The following is a 23814-nucleotide window of genomic DNA, read 5'->3' as shown; positions in this document are numbered from 1 at the left end:
TAATGTGATTCTTACTCCTTCCCAGAATGTAGAAGCCGACAATCCTCTGCTACTTGCCACTCTATGAAACCAAACTCTTCCGTATCATCAACTGTGACTCCGGAAAATGGCACAACTAATGGATACAAATCAGGATTCATTCAGACAGGTATGGGATATTTTCTTTTGGAATTTCAAGCAGCAAATGTATATTTAGTGACACATTTAAAACTTACTGTGGACTGGTTTGAATAGAAATATTTTAAAACAGAGGTATTACCTGCGTTACTATTAGAGTAAGAAATTTAGCTCAGGCACAGGGCCTGTCTCTAGAAGAGTCTGACAGTGGGCAACAGGTAGAAATCCAGACATGAGGAGGGTCTGTGTCATAGCTATCAGGTGGCATATACTAGGGACATAACTCATGAAGACTAGAGTTCCAGGGTAGGGCTCTAAACTAAGCCCACAGAACATTACAGGGAATGTTGCCCCAACTAGGATACTAAGTAAGGTCCCAAGGTAGGACTAAGGATCACAACGGAAGAATCCAGGATTGAGTTTCTAGTGGTTCAAGATAGAGGCTTGGTTACAAATAACCAGATAAAATTTTAGTCTGAAACTAGGTTACAGTATTAGAGTAGCATCAGCAAAATGGCCACTCTGATACTGAGCAGATAAGTTGCTAGTCTAAGGCTTCTAAAAATTCCTCCAGTGTAAGGACTGCACTGGTCCATGCCCTGAGGGCAGGATAAGGCTCCAGGTGGGACTGGATGTTTCCAGGTGGCTGAAGGGCTGGAGGGGCTGTAACTGAAAAGATCACTGCAGATAGTATTTGAGAAAATTATTTAGAACCAGTCTAGGTTATATCTTAGGCAAGAAGGAAAGTATTTTAAAAGAATTTGTGAATTGTTTTTCAGTTCACTTGTTTTTTTGTAAAGTGCCCATTTTACTTATCTGATATGCACACTTCACAGTATATGTGCTTTGCCAGTGTCCTCTTAACCGCAAGTTAAAAAAGGCTGTCTTCATTTATTTCACTACTTAGCATTCCTCTTTCAGATTCATGTGAAATTCTGATGAGCTGATAAACTGTTTCTATTTATTTTCAAGAAATAAGTAGTTATTAGAAGATGTTAGCAACCATAGCTATGATAAAAAAGGCTAACTTTATCTGGGGCTCTTCTTGCTGTGTGTCTGCATTCAGCTAAGTCTACTTCATCCAGGATTTTAAAAGTCTGATTTTTAAATTGTCTGAGAGATTTAGATAGAGGCTCTTATCTAAGAGGAAAGAGCATATCTCTTTAAAATGAGAGAACATCGTGTTACTAGGTATTCAAGAAAAAAAAAGTTGGCACTTGGCTCATGGCATTGAAACATTAATTAGCATTCATTACAGTTACATTTCATTACAATAATGATAAACCTATATGTCTCTCCTAGAATATTAGTTTAATAATTTGGGTGATTTCATTGTATATTTTCTTCCATTAGACCTTGGGGCTAGGGAAATGTGATTTTAAAACTACATAAAAAGTGAATATTTACTTCATTACAAAACATATGAAGCATTTACTGTGTTCTAAAACCCTTGTCAGATGCTGGAAGGCAGGGTTCCAACATTTGACCAATGGCTCCAATGATTTAAAAACCACTCATACAGGGGATAAAAGCACAATGAAACATGTTACTTTTCCTAAAAGGGACAGTTAGATATATAAATAACCAGCTGTACTGAAAATAATGAAAATATATTAAAATGTTAATAAGCAGTAATGCAGTTTTAATTATATTAGAAAATATATTTTGAAAACAGTATTGCTCTGAAATAGAGGAAATCAAGATTCAGGCTTTAGCAAAGCCTCCATCAATTGCCATGGAAAGACACAGACAAAGCACTGACTGACTCACAGTGAACGCAGGTGGCCAAGATTTATGTCCATATTCTTGTGTATCTCTTGTAGAGGTGAAAGTGGTTATTTGAATATGAAATTAGCTATTAACAATTTTTAAGTGCTGGTGCCTGGGTGACCCAGTCGGTTAGGTATCTGCCTTTGGCTCAGGTCATGATCCCAGGGTTCTGGAATCAAGTCCCTCATCGGGCTCCCTGCTCAGCGGTGAGTCTGCTTCTCCCTCTCCCCCTCCCTCCCTGCTCGTGCACACACTCTCTTTCTCTCTCAAAAATGAATAAATAAAGTCTTAAAAAAAAAAAGAGACAGGGATACCTGGGTTGCTCAGTCGGTTAAGTGTCTGCCTTCAGCTCTGGTCATGATCCCAGGGTTCTGGGATCGAGCCCCACATCGGGCTCCTTGCTCAGTGGGGAGCCTGCTTCTCCCTCTCCCTCTGCCTGCCGCTCCCCCTGCTTGTGCTCTCTCTCTCTCTGTCAAATAAATAAATAAAATCTTTTTTTAAAAGACAATTTTAAGTGCAATCCATAGAATTTAATAGAAGAAAGTACCCTTTTTAATGGAAATTTATTTATTTTATTTTTTATTATGTTCAGTTAGCCAACAATAGTACATCATTAGTTTTTGATGTAGTGTTCAACGATTCATTATTTGCCTGTTACACCCAGTGCTCATGACAACACAGGTGATGGGTATTAAGGAAGGCACGTGTTGTGAAGAAAGTACCTTTAAAGTGAGGCTTTGTATCTAAAACTTTTCTCTTGATGAATTATCTTTATGAGTCTTCAACAATAATTTATTTCTTCCTACACATGTTGAAAGAATAGGCTTTAAGAATTTCATGTTAGTGTTACGAAATCATTGCAAACATTAGAGTATGCAGCATCTCCGTAGCTGATAGAGATTCATCCTTCTGTAGGAGATTGTCTTCTTAATCAGCGATCACTGACTTCCTGTAATCAACATTTCTTAGCCTGAAATGTAGGTAGGCATGTTGCATAGTATTTGAAGAAGGGATTAATTTACTATTTACACATCTTTGTCTTGAATGCTACCTGCCAAGGTCTGGATTTTCTGTTCTGGCTGGCTCACCGCTTTTCCCTTGCATATTGTTTTCAACATATTTATGTCATTGATAATTCAAATTTTAGTCAACAGTCCCAGTAAAATAGTTTATCATTTTGACTACAGGTGGCTATATAGTTACCTACCTACACCATGCACACATACCACATAACAAACACACATGTATGTACATGTATTGTGTTTGATCGGGACAAGAATTCAAGAATCGATGAAAAAATCTTTGCCTAACCAAAGATCTTGAGTTTCTCTTTCCTGTTTTCTTCTGAAAGTTTTATTGTTTTATCTCTTACATTAAAGCCTATGAGCCATTTTGAGTTAATTTCTGCGTATGGTGTGAGGTGACCATCTAAGTTCATCGTTTTTTGCATGTGGATACCCAGTTGTTCCTGCACCATCTTTGAACTGACTATTTTTTTGTCAGTGAATTGTATTTGTCAAAAATCAGTTGACTATAGGGACACCTGGGTGGCTCAGTCAGTTAAGTGTCCGACTCCTGGTCTCAGCTTAGGTCATGATCTAAGCTGTGGGATCGAGCACTGCGTCCGACTCTGTGCTCAGTGCAGAGTCTGCTTCAGATTCTTTCTCCCCTTCTCTCCCTCTCTCTCACTCACTCTCTCTCAAATAAATAAATAAAATCTTTGAAAAAATCAATTGATTATAAATATAAGGATTTATTTCTGGAAAAATGGATAAAATGGACCTCATTAAAATTCAGGATTTTTACAGTTAAAAAGACAACATCAAGAAAATGAAAAGACAAGTAACAGAATGGGAAAAATTGTGTGAAATACATATTTAATGAAGAATTTGTATCCAGAATTTACAAAGAACTCTTACAACCCAGTAATAAGATGACAATACAGTCAAAATATGGGCAAAGGATTTGGAATAGACACTTCTTTAAAGAATATGTACAAATGGCTAATAAGCACATGAACAGATGTTCAACATCATTAGTCATTAGGGAAATGCAAATCAAAACCAAAATGAGATACCACTTCACACCTGCTAGAATGACTATAATCAAAAAGACAGATGGCAGTAAGTCTGTGGATGTGGAGAAATTGGAACCCTCATACATTGCTGGTAGGAACATAGAATGTGGCAGCCACTTTAGAATACAGTTTGGCAGATTCTCAAAAGTTAAATATAAACTACTATGTAACCCTGCTGTTCCACCTGAATATCTAAGAAGTGAAGACACGTCATCACAAAAAGTTGCATGCAAATGTTCTTAGCAGCATTATTGGTCATAGTTGAAATTTGGAAACAACCAAATGTCAGTCAGCTCATGAACGGATAGACAAAAATGTGATGTATCCATATAATGGAATACCATTCAGCAATAATAAAGAACAAACTACTGACACATGCTAAATCATGGATGAACCTCAAAATCACTATGCTAAGTGAAAGAAACCAGACAAAAGAGACCTTAAACTGTATGATTTTGCTTATATGAAATATGCAGAAAAGGCAAATTATAGACACAGGAAATAGATTAGTGGTTGCCTAGACCAGGGGGTGGGAATAGAAATTAACTGAAAATGGAAATTTGGGTTCTTATGGGGGGGATGAAAATGTTCTAAAACTGATTTATCATGGGGGTTGCACCACTTGGTAAGTTGCTAAAAATCATTGAAGTATACATTTGAAATGGGTAAATGTTACAATTTGTAAAATATACCTAAATAAAGGTATGGGAAAAAAAGATTAAATAGAGAAAGAAGAAACCCTTCGGTTTCTATTCTATTTCTATTTCTTATTCAGTGCAATACACTCTAATTTATTGACTCTTTACTGTGAAATGGTAAACAGCACATGGTTTGGAGTCAAAGTCCTGGTATTCAAATATTACATCTGAATATATTCATTGATACTTAGGATAAATCACTTCTGTGCCTTGGTTTCCTCAATCAATAAACCAAAAAAAACACCTATTTTGCAACTAAGGATTAACTCAGCCTTGCTACCATACTTCTATTTGTGTGACATTCCTCCCAATTATAATTGTTAACTGTCTGTATTTCTCTTATATGCTAGAAGCTCTATGTTCATTTGTTTATCCCTGTACCACCTAGTACCTGGCAAATACCTGAAAATAAATATTATTTGTATTCCATTTTTATTCAAATTTAAAGTTAGCATTTGGGGGATTATTAATTTACTGGTGTGTACAATTTTTCCAAATGAAGATGATATGCTCATCTACCATTAGGAGGAAACATGTTTTTATGCCCTAGCCTATTTGGCAGGATAGATATGTACCACCTAAGTTCTGCCTTTATTACTAATAGGATAATTTTTAAGAACACTATCAGGCAGGGCCACTTTATGAGCCCTGGGCACATTTGCCTACCCTTTCTCCCTAGAAAAGTACTTAAAAATATGTTTTATGACTGTGTTGATATAAAAATGAATATTTAGTATTATATGTTAAAATACTTTCTTCAACCAAAAGTTCATTGTTTTATTTTGATTTTAAAATAAATTAAAATATTTTCTTGAGCCCCTAAAAATATTATAGACCCAAGGCACTGTGCCTTCTGTGCCTAAGGGGGAAATTGGACCTATTATTGGAGACAGTATTGTCCATGAAATGGGCTTTTCATTTCTGTGAGCCACGGTAGGTCTAAAGGAGCATAAGCCCTATCTTAATCTTGTGTATTAAAGAACCAAAAACAATATGAAAGGACTTGCCCTATAATGCATCAAGCTCATGAACCTTTACTAATAAAAACAGAGTGGACCTGGCACAGGAATAGACACAGAGCTGCAGAACAGAGTAGAAATTCCAAAAAGCAGATTCACATAACATATGGGTATTTCATCCTTAATAGAGATGACTTGTAGATCAGTGGACATTTTCTTTCAATAAATGGTGCTCAGAAATCGGATATCCTATGTGGAAAAAAAAAACAAAACTGGACCCCTATTTCACAATCTACACAAAATCAGTTCCAGGTAGTTGGAAGATCTAAATGTGAAAGGCAAAACTATCAAACTTTTAGAAGATATTGTAGAATATCTTAGATATTGTAGATATCTTAAAGGTAGTGACAAAAAGTGCTGTACATAAAGGAAAACACTATTTCACTACACTAAAATTATACCTTCTGATTATTAAAAGGCACTATGAAGAGAGTGAAAAATCAAGTCATAAACTAGGAGAAGCCGTGTAACACATAAAACCACAAAGGATGAGTAGGAAGAGCATATTAAGAATGCCTATGAAAAAGAATGCCTTTTTCAATAAGAAAAAGACACATTAACAGAAAAAATGAGCAAGGACTTTGCAAGAGACAAAATACAAGGGGCCAAAAATTACATGGAAAGATGATTAACCACTTCGGTAAATAGGGAAATTACTTTAAAAATACAATGAGATACCGTTAAACACACACCAAATTGACAATAAGCTGAAGTATAACAGTAGTAAATCTTGGCAAAGTTTTCAAGCAACAAGAACACTGCTGATAGTAGGAGTGTTAATTGATGCCACCACCTAGCAGGTCATTTGCAACACATAGCCAAGTAGAAAATGTGCATATCCTATGCTTCAGCTATTCTACTCCATAAACTTACACGTGTGTACCAAGAGATACATACAAGACTGTTCATAGCAGTGTTCTTCACAATTGGCTCAAAGTGGACACAACTCAATGTTCATCAACAATAGAATGGATAAGGAAGTTGTGATACATTTATATAATGAAATATCGTTGGGGTGCCTGGGTGGCTCAGTCGTTAAGCGTCTGCCTTCAGCTCAGGTCTTGATCCCAGGGTCCTGGGATTGAGGCCCGCGTCAGGCTCCCTGCTCGGCGGAAAGCCTGCTTCTCCCTCTCCCCCTGCTTGTGTTCCCTCTCTCGGCTGTGTCTCTCTCTCTCAAATAAATGAATAAAATCTTAAAAAAAAAAAAAAAGAAAGAAATATCGTTTGGCAATGGGAACGAACAGTACCTACATACAGCACAATAGAGGAATCTTAGAAACATCATGTTGAGCAAAAAAGCCATTTACAAAAGAACTCATCCATTATAATTTCATTTTTATTATGTTCAAAACCAGGCAAAACTAAATCATTTTAGGAATATGGGGGCTCCTGTGTGGCTCAGTTGGTGTCTGCCTTCGGCTCCAGTCATGATCCCAGGACTCATGATCCAGGGGTTCTGGGATCGAGCCCCACGTCGGGTTCCCTGCTCAGGGGGAGCCTGCTTCTCCATCTCCTCCCTGCTTGTGCTTTCTTTTGCTATCTCTGTCACTATCTCTCTCTTTCAAATAAATAAATTTTAAAAATCTTTAAAAAAAAATACATACATAGCCCAATGTTTACTTCTGAGGGAAGGGAGAGTGAAGGGATGGAGAAGAACACAAAGGAGGGTACTGGCTGCTGGGAGTATTTCATTTTGTCATTTTCCTTGACTTGGATAGTGGTTGGTTGCATAGGTATTTGCTTTGTAATTATTCCTTAAACAATACATAAATATTTCACATAGTCTTTTTTGTATTTTGATCTCAATAGGGAAAAAAGGTGGATTTATCCACTCAGACTACACACATGTAATGTATGCAGTCCTCACACTTTGAGAGTAGGTGGTACAGGCCAGGGATACTATGGTGTAATAAATAATAGTATCTTCGTTCTTTTGAGTTTTTATGTTTCCCGCTGTGCTGAGTTACTGCTATAGTGGTAGAGCTAGAGTGTGGAGCCTCACAGCTGACTTTGGTCTCCAGGAGGGGAGGAGGCAGAACTAACCCTAATAAAAATCTCTACATGCTCAATCTTTTTTCCTTGCCTGCAAACTCTTCGCCTCCTTTCCTTTGCTTTCTAAGAGTTCAGAGCTCTCATGCTGCCATCATAATACTTCATGATGCCTGCCTTGCTCACATAGTTTTCTTATTTTGTCTCCATTCCCCTCCTTTCTCTCCCAGTAAAACTTCTTTGTCCCTGGTGACAGCCATTTAGAAAGCAGTTTCTAGTAGAATGTATCATCTAACTGTCCCTAAAATGTAGCTATGTTTGTCCCTTTCCCCTTTAGATTTGTCTTTCTTTAGCTGTTGAACTTCCTTGAGTTCAGTATAATCAAAAGTTCCTCTGGCAGGTTTTTCTAAACTTAGTTCCTTGTAAATATTCAAGTTAATGCTTTGCCGAAACAAAGTCTGCTTTTTCCAAATGTGGTGGGAACACTGGCCAGCAGATTTGCCTACTACCAATCAGACATAGAGAATGTAGGCTCTGTCTTGGGCAGGGGTTGTGGCTTTGCCGCCTTCTCCAAATTCTGTCCCCAGAGCCTAGCATAGTACCTGGCCTGCTGAAAAGGCTCAATAAACACTTGATGAATGAATGCAGGGGAGGGAGGGAAAAGAAAACCAGTGATTATACCCTTCCAAGGCAGGGCCACGAATGTTTGTGAGACCTCTCTTCCTCCCCTACAGAAAAAAAAAAGCCACTATTTAGCAGGTATAAGGAATATGGCCCACTTTGTAGAAATGAAGAAACTAAGTAATAAAAATGAAAAGTAATTTTCACTAATTATGTTAGCCACAACATTTCATTTTAAGTGATAATATCCTTGCCAACGAGGATATGTTAAGACTGACACTCTCAGCCAGGCTGGTAGAGGTGAACAGTGGCACAATCTTTCAAGAAACTATTTGGTAATATGTAACAAGAACATTAAAACTATATCCTTTACTCTAGTAATCTCACTTTAGGTGATTAGCCAAGAAAATAACCTAAAAGGAAAGTCAAGATAGTCACTGAAGTTATTCTTTATATTAACTAAAAAGGAGAAGTTACCTTAGTAGAGAAACAACTGAATAAATCATAGCATGCTTGCATGACAAAGATGTTAAAAAAAGATAATTATAGCACTATGCAGCCATATAGAATGTAATCATATTAAGTAAAAAACGTAAGGAGGTGCCTGGGTGGCTCAGTCAGTTAAGTGACTGCCTTTGGCTCAGGTGACGATCTCCAGGTCCTGAAATTGAGCCCCGCATCGGGTTCCCTCCTCAGCAGGGAGTCTGCTTCTCTCTTTCTCTCCCTCTGCTCTTCCTCCCTGCTTGTTCTCTCTCTCTCTCAAGGAAATAAATAAAATCTTTAAAAAAGTAATATTAAAGTGTATTTTTGTTATATCATGTTCAAAGTATGATGCAGATAAAACATAGAAGGGTATATACTGACAGAAAAAAAAAACCATGGTTTGTAGAAGTGAGATTTTTAGCATGTTTGTTTCTATTTTTCAATTTTTTATGTTATATTTTTCATAAACATTTAAAAATTCTCAGGATTAAGCCAAATTTATAGCTCAGTAGAAAATATCTGCTTTTCCTGATCTCTCTTCAGCGTTCTATGCATGTGTAGGAAGAAGGGCCAGTACTTAGCATAGTCAAGTCCAAGATACAGCTAGAAGGCAACAGAACCAGAATTTGAACTTTCTCTTCTCACTACTGACAATTTTATTGGTCAATTACTGAGTACTAGGATCAGGAATATAAAGATGATACTGATCTCTATGTAGAATTCTGTAAAATGTTCATGTCTCAGACTTTAAGGACAGAAGGTGCAGGAAAAGAAGAGGGGGAGAACCTAGGTTGAAAAATCAATAGCAGACCAACTTAACATTTGCTTCTGGCCAAAATGAGTAAAAAGGGACTGAATTTGCCCTCCTACCTGAAATAACTAAGAAAAACAAAGAAACAAAAATACATGAAAAATGACTTTTAAGAAACTTTGTCAGACAACAAAAAAACAGTGATGCCTGAGAGATGGGAAACAAATAATGTGAGTCTTTCCATCACCTCAGCTCAGTGCTTTGAGTTTCCAGACCATTCCAGACAAGGAAAGGGAACTGTGGGAGAGTACCCCGTAGAAGGAACTCTCCCTGAGAGTACAGGGACACCAAAATAGACAGAGTTCATAGGACCAAGGACCAGAAAAGAGAGAGCTGAACAGACAGAATGTGCAGAGGGTCCCCTCAAATGTTGAACACAGCACTGACTGATGCATACATGTAAGAAAACTACTCAAGGCTGGTAAAAAGTACCATCCAACAGGATGAGAGGAAACAGTGCTCAGCATTCTCACAGGACCAGGAACAGGGACTGTTCCCACCAGCTAGAGGAAAACCTGATAGTTCATCAGGCATTGGATAGAGTATTTAGGAAGGTCTTATCTCAGTAAGGGAGAATACTTCGTTCTAGACTGAATACTGCTCCAGACCTGCCTAAAAATACCAAAAAATAAAACACCAAAGGATCAAATGGTTTTCAAGTAATTTAACTGTGTTCCAGGACCAAGCTCAAGAATATTTATAGGAATACAAAAAATAATCCGACATCCAACAAGAGAACATTAATAATGCCTGACATCCAAGCAGAGATTACCAGGCATGCAAAGAGGCAAGAAAACACAGCTAATACTGAGGAGACTAATTAACCAAACCAACCAAGAACTGACACAGATGTTAGAATTAGCAGAGAAGGACATCAAAACAGTTATTATGACTATATCTCATATGTTCAAAAAGTTAAGGAGACATGTAAGATATAAAAAGGATCCAGGGACACCTGGCTGGCTCAGTTGGAAGAACATGCAACTCTTGATCTTGGGATTGTGAGTTTGAGCCCCACATTTGGTGTAGAGATTATTTAAAAATAAATAAGTAATAAAAAAATAAAAATAGGATCAATTAAAAAAAAAGATCCAAATCAAACTTCTAGAGATGAAAAGTACAGTGTTTGTAATGAAAAATACACTGATTGGGATTAACAATTGATTAGTCATTGCAGAAGAAAAGATTAGTAGCTTGAAGGCATAATAATAGAAACTACAATGAAGCATGGGAAGGAAAAAAATAAAAAGAGCATCAGTGAGCTGTGGGACAACTACAGCCAACCTAATATACTGATAAGTGGAGTGCCTGAAGAGGTGGGGGTGTGGGAGACAAAAAATATTTGAAGAAATAATGGCCAAAACTTTCCAAACTTGATGAAAATTATAAATCTACTGCTTCTCCCTCTCCCACTCCCCCTGCTTGTGTTCCCTCTCTTGCTGTCTCTCTCTCTCTGTCAAATAAATAATTAAAATCTTTAAAATAAAAAAAAAAGCTTGAGTGGCTAATATATACAATATAGTGGTCCAACAGGTTTATACATTATGCTATGTTCACCACAAGTGTAGCTACCATTTGTCCTAATACATTGCTATTATAGTATTATTGACTATATTCTTTATGCTGTACCTTTTATTCCCATGACTTATTCATTCCATAACTAGAAGCCTCCTCTTCACCCAGTTTGCCCAGCCCTCCATCACCTCCTCTGGCAACCATCAGTCTGTCTTCTGTATTTATAGGTCTGATTCTACTTTGTTTACTCATTTGTTTTTGTTGTTGTTTTTCAGATTCCACTTATGAGTGAAATCATATAGTATTTGTCTTTGTCAGTCAGTCTTATTTCACTTAGCATAATACCCTCTAGGTCCATCCACGTTGTCTCAAATGGCATGATATCATTGGTTTTATGGCTGCATAATATTCCGTTGTGTATTCATACACACACACACACATGCACACACACACACACACATGCACACACACACACGCACACACACTACATCTTCCTTATCCATTCATCTATGGATGGACACTTGGGTTGCTTCCGTATCTTGGCTATTGTAAATAAACCTGCAGTAAACAGAGGGGTACATATATCTTTTAAAATTAGTGTTTTTATTTTCTTTGAGAAAATACCCAGTAGTGGAATTACTGGCTCATATGGTATTTCTAATTTTAATTTTTTGAAGAACCTTCATACTGTTTTCCACAGTGGCTGCACCAATTTACATTCCTACCAACAGTGAATGTGAGGGTTTCTTTTTTTGCACATCCTCACCAACACTTGTCTTTTTTATTTTAGCCATGCTGACAGGTCTAGTTGTGGTTTTGATTTGCATTTCCCTGGTGATTAGTGATGTTGAACATCTTTTCATGTGTCTGTTGGCCATCTGTATGTTTTCTCTGGAAAAATGTCTATTTGGGTACTCTGTCCATTTTTTAAATTGGATTGTTTGTTTTTTTGGTGTTGAGTTGTATGAGTTCTTTATATATTTTGGAGATTAGCCCCTTATTGGATATATTATTTGCAAATATCTTCTCCTATTTAGTAGATTGTCCTTTTGTTTTGTTGATGGTTTCCTTTGCTGTGCAAAAGCTCATAAAACAAGTCTTAATACATTTGAAAGGATTCAAATAATACAAAGTATGTTCTTTACCTAAAATGTAATTATATTAGAAATCAATAACTGGATGGGTTAGCCTGGTGATGGGTATGAAAGAGGGCACGTACTGCATGGAGCACTGGGTGTTATACGCAAACAATGAATCATGGAACACTACATCAAAAACTAATGATGTAATGTATGGTGATTAACATAATAAAAAAATATGAAAAAAAAAGAAATCAATAACTGAAAGATCTCTGGAAAATATCCAAATATTTGGAAACTAAATAATACACTTCTAAATAATCCATGGATCAAAAGAGAAACCGGAAAGGAAAATAGCAAATGATGATCCTGGGGTCCTGGGATCCAGCCCTGCCTCAGGCTCAGCGGGGAGTCTGCTTCTTCCTCTCCCTTTGACCCTCCCCGCTCCTTGTGCTTTTGCTCACTCTGTGTCTTTCTCAAATGAATAAATAAAAAATCTTTAAGAAAAAAAAAAAGAAGAAAGATCTTGAATCAATGAGCTCAGCTTCCACCTTAAGAAACTAGGAAAAAGAAAATTAACACCAAAGTAATCAGAAGAAGGGAAATAATAAAGATCAAAGTGGCAATCAGTGAAATTAAAAAAAAAAAACAGAAAAACAATAGAAAAAAATTAACAAAACTAGAAACTAGTTCTTTGAAAAAGTCAATAAAATTGATAAACCTCTATCCACACTATTAGAAAAAAAAAAGAGAAAATCCAAATTACTAGTATTAGGACTGAGAGAGGTGACATCATTATCTATTTGAATGATATTAAAAGGATATTAAAAGGATAATAAGAGAATGTGAGGAACATTTTATACCAAAAAATTTGTGAGCTTAGATGAAATGAACAAATTCCTTGAGAGACAAATTACAAAAACTTAAATAAGAAATAGATAACCGGGGCACCTGGGCGGCTTAGTTGGTTAAGAGTCCAACTCTTGGTTTTGGCTTAGGTCATGATCTCTTGGGCTGTGAGATGGAGCCCCACCTCAGGCTCCGTGCTCAGTGGGGAGTCTGCTTGAGATTTTCTCCCTCTGCCCTGCTCCCCACTCTCAAATAAATAAATAAATCTTAAAAATGTATATATATAACCTAAATAGTGCTATGTCTTTTAAATACATTAAAAATGTGGTTAATATCTTCAGTGGTAGATTCCACCAAACATTTAAACAAGAAATAATGCCAATTCTACATGAACTCATCCAAATAATAGAAGAGAATGGACTACTTTCCTAACTCATTCTAGTTGGCATTGCTTTGATGCCAAAATCAAAGACATTATAAGAAAAGTTCAAGCCAATGTCCTCATGAAATAAATAAAAAAAAATTTTTTTTGAGACAGAGAGGGAGTGTGGGAGGAGCAGAGGGAAAGGGAGAGCGAGAATCTTAAAAATGCTCCACGCCCAGCGCAGAGCTTAACATGGGGCTCAATCTTATGACTCTTAGAGCATGACCTGAGCCAAAATCAAGAGCCTGATGCTTAACCTCTCCATGCAGGCACCCCATAAACAAAAAAATTTCTAAATAGAATTTTAGTATATTAAATCCAATAATATGTTAAAAGGATAATACATCATGACTAAGTGGAGTTTATCCCAGGAATGTTTGGTTGGTTTAACATTTGAATATCAATGTTTCCTATGTTAACAAACTAAAAAATAAAACCATATAATTATCTCAGTAGATGCAGGAAAAAAACATTGACAAAATCCAATATTTATTCCTGATACTCTTAACAAATTAGAAAAAAAAGGGAATTTCCTCAGCCTGATAATGAACATCTACAAAAACCCCACAGCGAGCCTACCTAAGATCAGAACAAGACAGGTATGTCTGCTCTTACCACTTCTATCCAATTGTGCTGCAGATTCTAGCAGTGTAGTCAGGCAAGAAAAAGAATTAAAGGCCTCCAGATTGGAAAGGAAGACATAAAACTGTCTTTATTTATAGACCACAGGTGATCTATGTAGTAAATTCAGTGAAATCTACAAAAAAGCTATTAGAACTAATAAGTAAGCTTAGCAACATTCAGGATATAAGATCAATATACAAATATCAATTATATTTCTATATGGCAACAACAAGCTATCAGAAATTAAAAATTTTAAAATAACAGTACCATTTATAATACATATAAACATATAATATTACATATAATAAAAATATGAAATATTTAGGGATAAATCTGATGGAAGGTGTGAAAAAACTATAGCCTGAAAACTAGAATATAATGCTGAGAGGAAGTAAAGAAGACCTAAATAAATTGGAGAGCTATCTCTTGTTCATGGGTTGAAAAACTAACATTATTAAGATGTCAGTTCTCTTGGGCACTGGGTGGCTCAGTTAGTTAAGCGACTGCCTTCGGCTCAGGTCATGATCCCGGAGTCCCGGGATCGAGTGCCACATTGGGCTCCAGGCTTGGCAGGGAATCTGCTTCTCCCTCTGACCCTACCCTGTCTTGTGCTCTCTCTCTCAAATAAATAAATATAATCTAAAAAAAAAAAAAAAAGATGTCAGTTCTCTCCAAATTGACCTGTAGATTCAACACAATCCAAACCAAAACTCCAGAGGCTTTTTTTGGGTAGAAGTTGACAAGCTAATTCTAAAATTCATATGGAAATGCAAATGACTTAAAATAGCCAAAACAACTCTGAAAAAGAAGAATAAAATTGGAAACTAACACTACCTGATTTGAAGAATGATTTTAAAGCTGCAGTAATCAAAACAACATGGTACTGGTGTAAAGACATACATCAGTTGAACAGAATAGAAAGTCTAGAAATAAATTCACATGCATATATGTACATTTAACAAAGGCGCAAAGGCAGTGCAGTAAAGAAAGGATAACCTTCTCAACAAATAGTGCTGGAACAATTGGATATCCATATGCATAAACATGAACTTCAATCTACATCTCACACCACATGAAAAAATAACTCAAGTGGATCATAGACTTAACTGTAAAACTACAAAATAGGGGCGCCTAGGTGGCTCAGTCGTTGGGCGTCTGCCTTCTGCTCAGGTCATGATCCCAGGGTCCTGGGATCCAGCCCCACGTCAGGCTCCCTGCTCATCGGGGAGCCTCTTCCTCTCCCTCTGATCCTTCTCCCCGCTTGTGCTTTCTCTCTGTCTCAAATAAATAAATAAAATCTTTAAAAATAAATAAATAAAATCACTGTGTAATCTAATACTGAAGTAAATGCTCACTTTGTACAATTAAGTACTTCTGATGCCAGTTGTCAGTAGACACATAACTATTTTCTATATTTTTAAAACACTTATTACACTGCTTTGAAACATTTACATTTTAGAAAATATACATGCATACATAAATATGCACTGTATTCATATATACACAGTGAAGTTTCTCTTTCCATTCCCCCTCGTTTCTACATGCCCCCACCAAACAGGTAATCACTGTCACTGGTTTCTCATGTGTCTTTCTAAATTTTCTTTATATCTATTCAAGCAGGCACAAGCGTGGATTCTTATTTTTATACATTTTTTTTTACTCCAAAGGCAGCATTTTATAATACTCTTCTGCACTTCACTTTTTCATATAGTTATCTCTTAGAAATCTTGCCAAATCAATAAAGAGCTTCCTCATTATGTTTTACTGTTGCATACTGTCACACTGTGTGCATGTGCCATAATTTATTTACCCTATGCCCTATTGATGGGCATTTATATTTTTTTAAACAATGCAACAATGAATAACCTCCACGTGTATTATTTCTCACATGTACATAAATACCCAGGAATTTCTGGATCAAACATGTCTTCATTTATAATTCCTATAAATGCTGTAAATTACTCTTCATAGAATTCTACCAGAAGATGTGTGTCAGTTTGTATTTCCACAGAGGCGTCACTAACAAAGTTTATTTTTGAACTTTTGGATTTTGTCAATCTGACGGGTGAAAAATAATATCTGAGTGTAGTTTTAATCTGCATTTTCCTTGTTGACATTGAGCATCTTTGCATTTGTTTAAAAACTATTTGCATCTTGTTTCTATGAACTCTTAAGTTCCTTTACCTTGACTTGTTTGTCATAGTTTGGGTTCTGCTGGAATCAGAGCCCAAAGGAAGGATTTGGGCGTGCGTAGTTTATTTGGGAAGTGAGCTCTGCAAGCAGGAATAAGCCAAAAAAGAGTGTGTTTTAACCAGGAGGACTTGAATCTACCAGGTTCTCTAAGAAGCATGCAGAATGCCTCCCAGAATTATCCTTCCAAAGAATGGAAAGCTAGGACATTTATTCTTAGTCCTCCATTAGTTGACGGCTGCCCCAGAGTTGTTACACTTCCTCACACTTCTGGACCACACACAGGGCTAAGAGCTTGATGGCCTTGAAGAAGGCCCTGAGATAAAAAGCTCAAAGAAGCTAGATATGAGCTTGAAGTAAGATGCTGCCCCTAGGAATCTGACCTTACACAAAACCGTCCACCATAGCTCCTGCTGAAATCAAAGATGGGCCAAAGTGGTATGGGGCAACAAAGGATCTCCAACAGTAATCTTTTCTCTTAGTGACTTCTGTTGACAGGAACATAGTGTAATAGTGAGTTATAAATATTATCCCTGGTTTATAATTTTTCTTTTAGTGTTTTTAAAATAACAGCTTTATTGAGATATAATTCACATATCTTACAATCTACGCATTAAAAGTGTACAATTAATGTTTTTTAGTACACTCACAGAATTCTGCAACCATCACCACATAAACTTCAGAACATTCACATCACTCCAAGAGAAACCGTGTATCCATTATCAGTCACTGTCCATTTCAGCCCTCTGCTCCCAGCCCCTGGGAACTACAAATATACTTTCTATTTCTATGAATTTGTCTATTCTGGCATTTCATATAAGTGGAATCATACAACATATGGCCTTTTGTGACTGGTCTCTTTTATTTGGCATATTGTTTTTAAGGTTCATCCATGTTGTAGTATATAGCAGTACTTCATTCCTTTTTACTGCTGAACAGAATCCCATTTTATGCATATACCACATTTTATTTATCCATTTATCAGTTTATAGGTTGTTTCCACTTTGGGGCTATTTGGAATAATGCTGCTGTGAACATTTGTGTATAGATTTTTGTGTGGAAATATGTTTTCACTTATTTCTCATTTCATACCTATGAGTGGAATTGCTGGGTCATATGATAACTATATATATCCATTTGAGGAACTATTTTCCCAAGTGACTGTACCATTTTACATTCCTACCAGCAATGTGTGAGGGTTCCAATTTCTCCATATCCTCACCAACACTCTTCGTTGTCTGTCTTTTTTTTTTAATTTTAGACATTCTAGTGGGCATTAAGTAATATCTCATTGTGGTTTTGATTTGTATTTCTCCAATGGCTAATGATGAGCATTTTTTCATGTGCTTATTGGTCATTTGTACATCTTCTTTGAAGAAATGTCTATAGAAATCATTTGCCCATTTTTCAGTTGCGTTATTTATCTTTCTATTTTGAGTTGTAAGGGTTCTTTATATGTACTGGATAAAAGTCCTTTATCAAATATATGAGTTGCAAATATTTTTCCCACTCTATGGGTTGCTATACCTTCACACGGCCCTTCCTCTGTGTGCACGCTTCCCTGGTTTCTCTTCCTCTTCTTCTTTTTTTTTTTTTAAGATTTTATTTATTTATTTGTCAGAGAGATAGAGAGCACAAGCAGGGGGAGTGGCAGGCAGAGGGAGAGAGAGAAGCAGGCTCCCCGCTGAGCAGGGAGCCCGATGTGGGACTCAATTCCAGGACCCTGAGATCATGACCTGAGCCGAAGGCAGTCGCTTAACTGACTGAGCCACCCAGGCGCCCTCTCTTCCTCTTCTTATGAGAACACCAGTCAGGGGCACCTGGGTGGCTCAGTCGGTTAAGCATCTATCTTCAACTCAGGTCATGATGTTAGGGTCTTGGGATCGAGTCCCATGTCAGGTTCTCTGGTCAGTGGGGAGTCTGTTTCTCCCTCTCACTCTCCTTCTGTTCTCTCTCTCTTGCAAATGAATAAGTAAAAATCTTAAAAAAAAAAAAACACCAGTCAGATTAACACCCCACACTTATGACCTCATTTAACCTTAATTACCTCTTTAAAGACCCTATCTCCAAATACTGTCACATTCTAAGGTACTAGGCATTAGGGCTTAAAAATAGTTTTGCTAAGCTGGGGTGGGGTGGTGGGGAATGGACACAGTTCAGTCCATAATAATGACATACAGTTGTTCACAGTATTCCTTCATAACTTTTTTTAGAAGTAAAGTTGCCAGTGATGCCCTCTTGTTCATTTTTTATTTTAGTAATTTGCATCTTTTCTCTTTTTTTCTTGGGCAGTCTAGCTAAAAGTTTAATTTCATTAATGTACTCAAAGAACAAACTTGGTTTTGTTGATTGTTGCTATTGTTTCTGTATTCCCTATTCATTCATTTCTGCTGTAGTCTTTATTATTTCCTTTCTTCTGCTTATTTTGGATTAATTTGCTCTTTTTCTAGTTTTTTAAGGTAGAGTTTAATTATTTATTTGAGATCTTTCTTCTGTTTTCATATAGGCACTTACAGCCATAAATTTCCCTCTAAACACTTTAACAGTATCTCATAAGTTTCCATACATTGTGTTTTCATTTTCATTTATCTTAAAGTGATATCTAATTTCCCTTGTGATTTCTTCTTTGACCTATTGGTTATTTAGGAGTGTGTTGTTTAATTTCCACGTATTTGTGAATTTTTCAAATTTCCTTTTGTTGTTGATTGCTTATTTAAACCCATTGAGGTCAGAGAATGTAATTTGTAAGATTTCATTTCTTTTAAGTTTATTGAGGCTTGTTTTATCATCTAACAGATTGTCTATCCTAGAGAATATTCCCTGTGCACTTGAGAAGATTGTATTCTGCTTTTGTTAGAAGAATGTTTTATTGATATCAGTAAGTCTAGTTGATTTATAATGTTTTAAGTCTTTTGTTTCCTTGTTGATCCATCTCCCTAGTTTCTCTATTCATTATTGAAAGTGGAATATTATAGTCTCCACCTATTACTATTGAATTGCCTATTTCTCCCTTCAATTCTTCAGTCTTTGCTTCATGAATCTGGGGTTCTGTTGTTAGGTGCATATATGTTTTTAATTGTTATGTCTTCCTGGTGGATTGACTCTTTTATCAATATAAAATATCCTTCTTTTCTCTAGTAATAATTTTTGTCTTTAAGTCTGTATTTTCTGATATGGCCACTTCAGTTGTGTTTTAGCTACTGTTTGCTTGGTTATAGTGTGTTTTGTCATACAGATTTCTTAAATTTTTGTGTAGTTGAATATATAAAACTTTTTCTCATGGCTTCTGTGTTTTGAACAGTAGTTTGACCTTTTCCATTTTAAAGTGATAATTAACTCTTCTGTGTTGTTTCCTATTATTTCTGTATCTTCAGTTTTTAAGTGTGTATCTTTAGTCCATTTGATTTTGTTTGGTATTTAGTGTAAGATGTGGGTCCATCTTAATTTTTTTCTTATATATCAAATTGTCTCAATACAATTTATTGAATGGCTCATCTTCATTGCTGCTTTGAGCTGCTACCTTTATCTTATACTAAATTCTCTTGTGTATTTGCATCTATTTCTTACTGTCTTTTTTATTCTATTATTCTGTTTGTCTACTAATGCACTTATTGACTGAAGTTTTATAGTAAGTCTTATATCATCATACTAGACTCCTCTCATTTCTCTTATTTTTCAGAATGTTTCCAGCTATCCTGGTGTTTATTTTTTTATATCAACATCACATCAATTTGCCTACTTTACACATTGTAATAATTTTAATAGTAATTCTAATAACATCTATACCTGTTGGTATTTTCCTAGGATCACATTAAATTTATAAGTTAACTTAGATCGATTTCATCTTTTTGACATCAAATGTTCCTGCTCAGAAACATGGTATGTCTTGACATTTGTTCAGTTCTATTTTCATGATCTTCAGAAGTATTTTTTTAATTTTTAGAAATCTTTAATATGAAAAGTTAAAATACATATAGAAATAGACTAACAATCAACAAAACTAAAAGGCAGCTATGGAATGGGAGAAGATACTTGCAAATAACATATCTGATAAAGGGTTAGTATCCAAAATATGTGAAGAATTTACAAAACTCAACACCCAGAAATCGAATAATCCAATTAAAAAATGGGCAGAAGACACGAATAGACATTTTCCCAAAGAAGACACGCAGATGGCCAATAGACACATGAAAAGATGCTCAATATCACCAATCATCAGGGAAATGAAAATCAAAAGTACAGTGAGATATCACCTCACACCTGTCAGAATGGCCAAAACCAACAACACAAGAAACAACAGCTATTGGCAAGAATGTGAAGAAAGGGGAACCCTAGTGCACTGTTAGTGGGAATGCAAATGGAAGCAGCCACTGTGGAAATGGAGGTTCCTCAAAAAGTTAAAAATTAAAGTGCCTTATGACCCAGCAATTGCACCACTAGTTATTTACCCAAAGAATACAAAAATACTAATACAAAGGGATACATTCACCTCAGTATTTATAGCAGCATTATCTACAATAACTAAATTATGGAAATAGCCCAAATGTCCATCAACTGATGAATAGGTAAAGAAAAGGTGGTATGTATATATACACACACACACACACACACACACAATATATATACACATACACACACACAATGGAATATTACTCAGCCATAAAAAAGAATGAAATCTTGCCATTTGCAGCAACTTGGATGGAGCTAGAGTTATTATGTTAAGCAAAATAAGTTAGAGAAAGACAAATACCATATGATTTCACTCATGTGGTATTTAAGAAACAAAACAAGCAAAGGGAAAAAAAGAGAGAGAGAGGCAAACCAAGATACAGACTCGTAACTATAGAAAACCAGGTTACCAGAAGGGAGGTGGGCGCGGGGATGGCTAAATAGGTGATAGGGATTAATGAGTGGACATGTTGTGATGAGTGCTGGATATTGTATGGAATTGTTGAATCACTATATTGTACACCTGAAACTAATATTACACTGTATGTTAACTAACTGAAATTTAAATAACTTAAAAAAAATAGAGAGACTAATATAATGAACGAACACCATGGACCTATCATCCAGCTTCAGAATTATGAGCACATGGCCAATATTATTTAATCTTACTTTCTCTCTCCTTCTTTCCCTCAATATGTTAAAACAAATCCCACATTATATTAAGAAGTATTGTAAAGTTTTTGGCATACAGTTGTGTATATTTCTTATTAAGCTTATTCCTAGGCATTTTATCTAACTATTGATTGTTGCTTATATATATGAAGATTGATTTCTGTACATTAACTTTGTTTCTTTTCATTATTTTAAGAATATTGGTCCCTGCTAATTTGAATTCAGTGATTTGAAAAAATAAGGTGAATCATCACCCTTCATAATTTATCAACTACATTTTACCTATATGTTTACCTGGACTATTAGAAATATGCTAAAATTATAGGTATAAACTACTGTAGTAAGTTACTAGCCTTGTTCCAAACAATACGATTGTGGCCTGAAACATAATGACCAACAGCAAACTCACCTGGGATTCGTATCCTGTAAGATATGACATGAAAAACTGTCTTCCAGTTTCCTACAACATTGTAATGTTGTATGAGCCGTTGCTGGCCTCTGTTCTTCCTATAGACTTAAAATCACTCCCTAGTGGTAAAGTCTCCCCCCCTCAGAGAGGCACATTAACTCTTCTGAGCCAGTAGGGGACCATTTCAATTTTTTAGGTCTTATGAATAGCATTGATTAGAGGATCAGGAATCATACTGTGGTATGAATACTTGTTTTTTTAAAGGTTTTATTTACTTACTTGAGAGAAAGAGTGAGAGAGAGAGAGCGTGCATGAGTGGGGGGGGCAGAGAGAGAGGGAGAAGCAGGATCCCCGCTGAGCAGGGAGCCCAATGTGCGGCTCAACCCCAGGACCCTGAAATCATAACCTGAGCAGTAGGCAGAGGCTTAACTGGCAGAGCTATCCAGGCACCCCTGAATACTTATTTTTTAGGTAATTCCTAATGTAGTACCATCAGTATCCTGCTCTTTAGAGCATTTTTTCTTTTCAAACTCTCAGGGAGTTTTAACGGTCCCTTTTGACACTTGCTGGTATTAATTGATTAAGCTGTTCTGGAAGAGTGGAATCAGGAATTGGGGGTCTATACTCATTTTGGAAGACTCTAGTTGGCTTTAGTGTTTATGTTCCCCATAGCCTGTGTCTGAAATGGCATGTGGTTTTTCTGGGCTGAATTATTTTCTGAATCCAAATAGGAACCTTCTTTTGGATGTACCTGGTATTACATAGGTAAATTAATTCGTTTGTTCCAAAAATTGAGGCAAACTTTCCTTCAGAGAAAAGTGCTTTCTCCTACATTGCAATGACTTATTTGCAGGGCACCTTTCAAATGACAGAGTCATCCGAACAGAGATAAATATATTTCATTAAAATACAACTTGAAGGGGAACTGTGGAGATAGTTTTAAATGGCACATAATGATATCCTTGACGCCACATCGTATGACTTTGACCGAGTTAAATGATGACTACTCCTTAATGTAGTACTACCTACCTCGTTGAGTTTTTATAGGGATTAAGTGAATTGATATATTTAAAGTACTTAGACTAGTACCCAGCACATAACAAAAACCTGAATATAGAGAAACTGACTTCCTTAAAATAGGTCAAAGATAAAACTGAAATTTTACAATCTGCTTTCTCTCACCTCATTCTTACTGAATTAACTTCCTTCCTGCATATAAAATAGTTTCTAATTTGAACAACCTCTTTCATTTTCAAGATTCACCAATTCTGAGTCCAGCTAATTCTGCAATCAATTTAAGTGGAGCTCAGGACCTGACCCGGAATAAGAATGTTGTGAAGCCACTGGCTTTATCTTTGCAGGTTGTAGGGAAGACTTTTGCTGCAGGTGATGTTTTCCTCACTTTATATTTCTTTGATAAATATGGTCTATAATAATACGTAGTGTATTATAAATACGTAGTGTACTTATAAAAGACTTGTGTGAAATCTCATTGACAAGTTGGTAGAATTTGTCAGTTCTACAGTTAGGCATCATAATTTATCCTGACCACTTTTATTCTTATTCTCTTCCGACAGTTCTTGCAGGATCTACCTTCTGGTTAGATTATAGATTTGAACAAATGGAATCCAAGTTTTTACAGTATTAAAAAAGTTAATAAAATTATGGATCCTGGCAGTAACCAGCATGGTTGCTAAAACCATCAGATGAAGGGCTGATGGACAACTTTATTTTTTTTTAAGATTTTATTTATTTGACAGAGAGAGAGAAGATGAGAGAGAGAGGGAGAGAGAGCACAAGCAGGGGGAGCTACAGAGGGAGAGGGAGAAGCAGGCTGTCCGCTGAGTAGGGAGCCCGATGTGGGACTCCAGCCCAGAACCCTGGAATCATGACCTGAGCCGAAGTCAGACACTTAACCGACTGACCACCCAGGCACCCCAATGATGGACAACTTTATAATTTGAGAATTAGGTTAACAACTCTTGAACCCACTGATTGATCTTAACTTGACAAGAAGA

The 23814-nt window shown here is 36.2% G+C and overlaps 1 protein-coding gene across 1 annotated transcript in view; it reads left to right on the top strand.

Annotated features, from left to right (window-relative positions):
• GREB1L (GREB1 like retinoic acid receptor coactivator) overlaps positions 1 to 23814 on the top strand; it is a 246342-nt gene that overhangs the window by 148812 nt on the left and 73716 nt on the right. The window contains exons 7-8 of the mRNA XM_081802542.1: positions 4 to 148; positions 23054 to 23182. Coding sequence (XP_081658668.1) covers positions 4 to 148; positions 23054 to 23182 — 274 coding nt within the window. The remainder of the gene's footprint in view (positions 1 to 3; positions 149 to 23053; positions 23183 to 23814) is intronic.

This window comes from Leptonychotes weddellii, chromosome 13 (genome assembly GCF_054177405.1).
Source record: "Leptonychotes weddellii isolate Sample4059 chromosome 13, ASM5417740v2, whole genome shotgun sequence".
In the NCBI taxonomy this organism is placed as follows: Eukaryota; Metazoa; Chordata; class Mammalia; order Carnivora; family Phocidae; genus Leptonychotes; species Leptonychotes weddellii.
The sequence above is the reverse complement of the archived record's forward strand: the minus strand, read 5'-3'. Positions and strand labels throughout refer to the sequence as shown.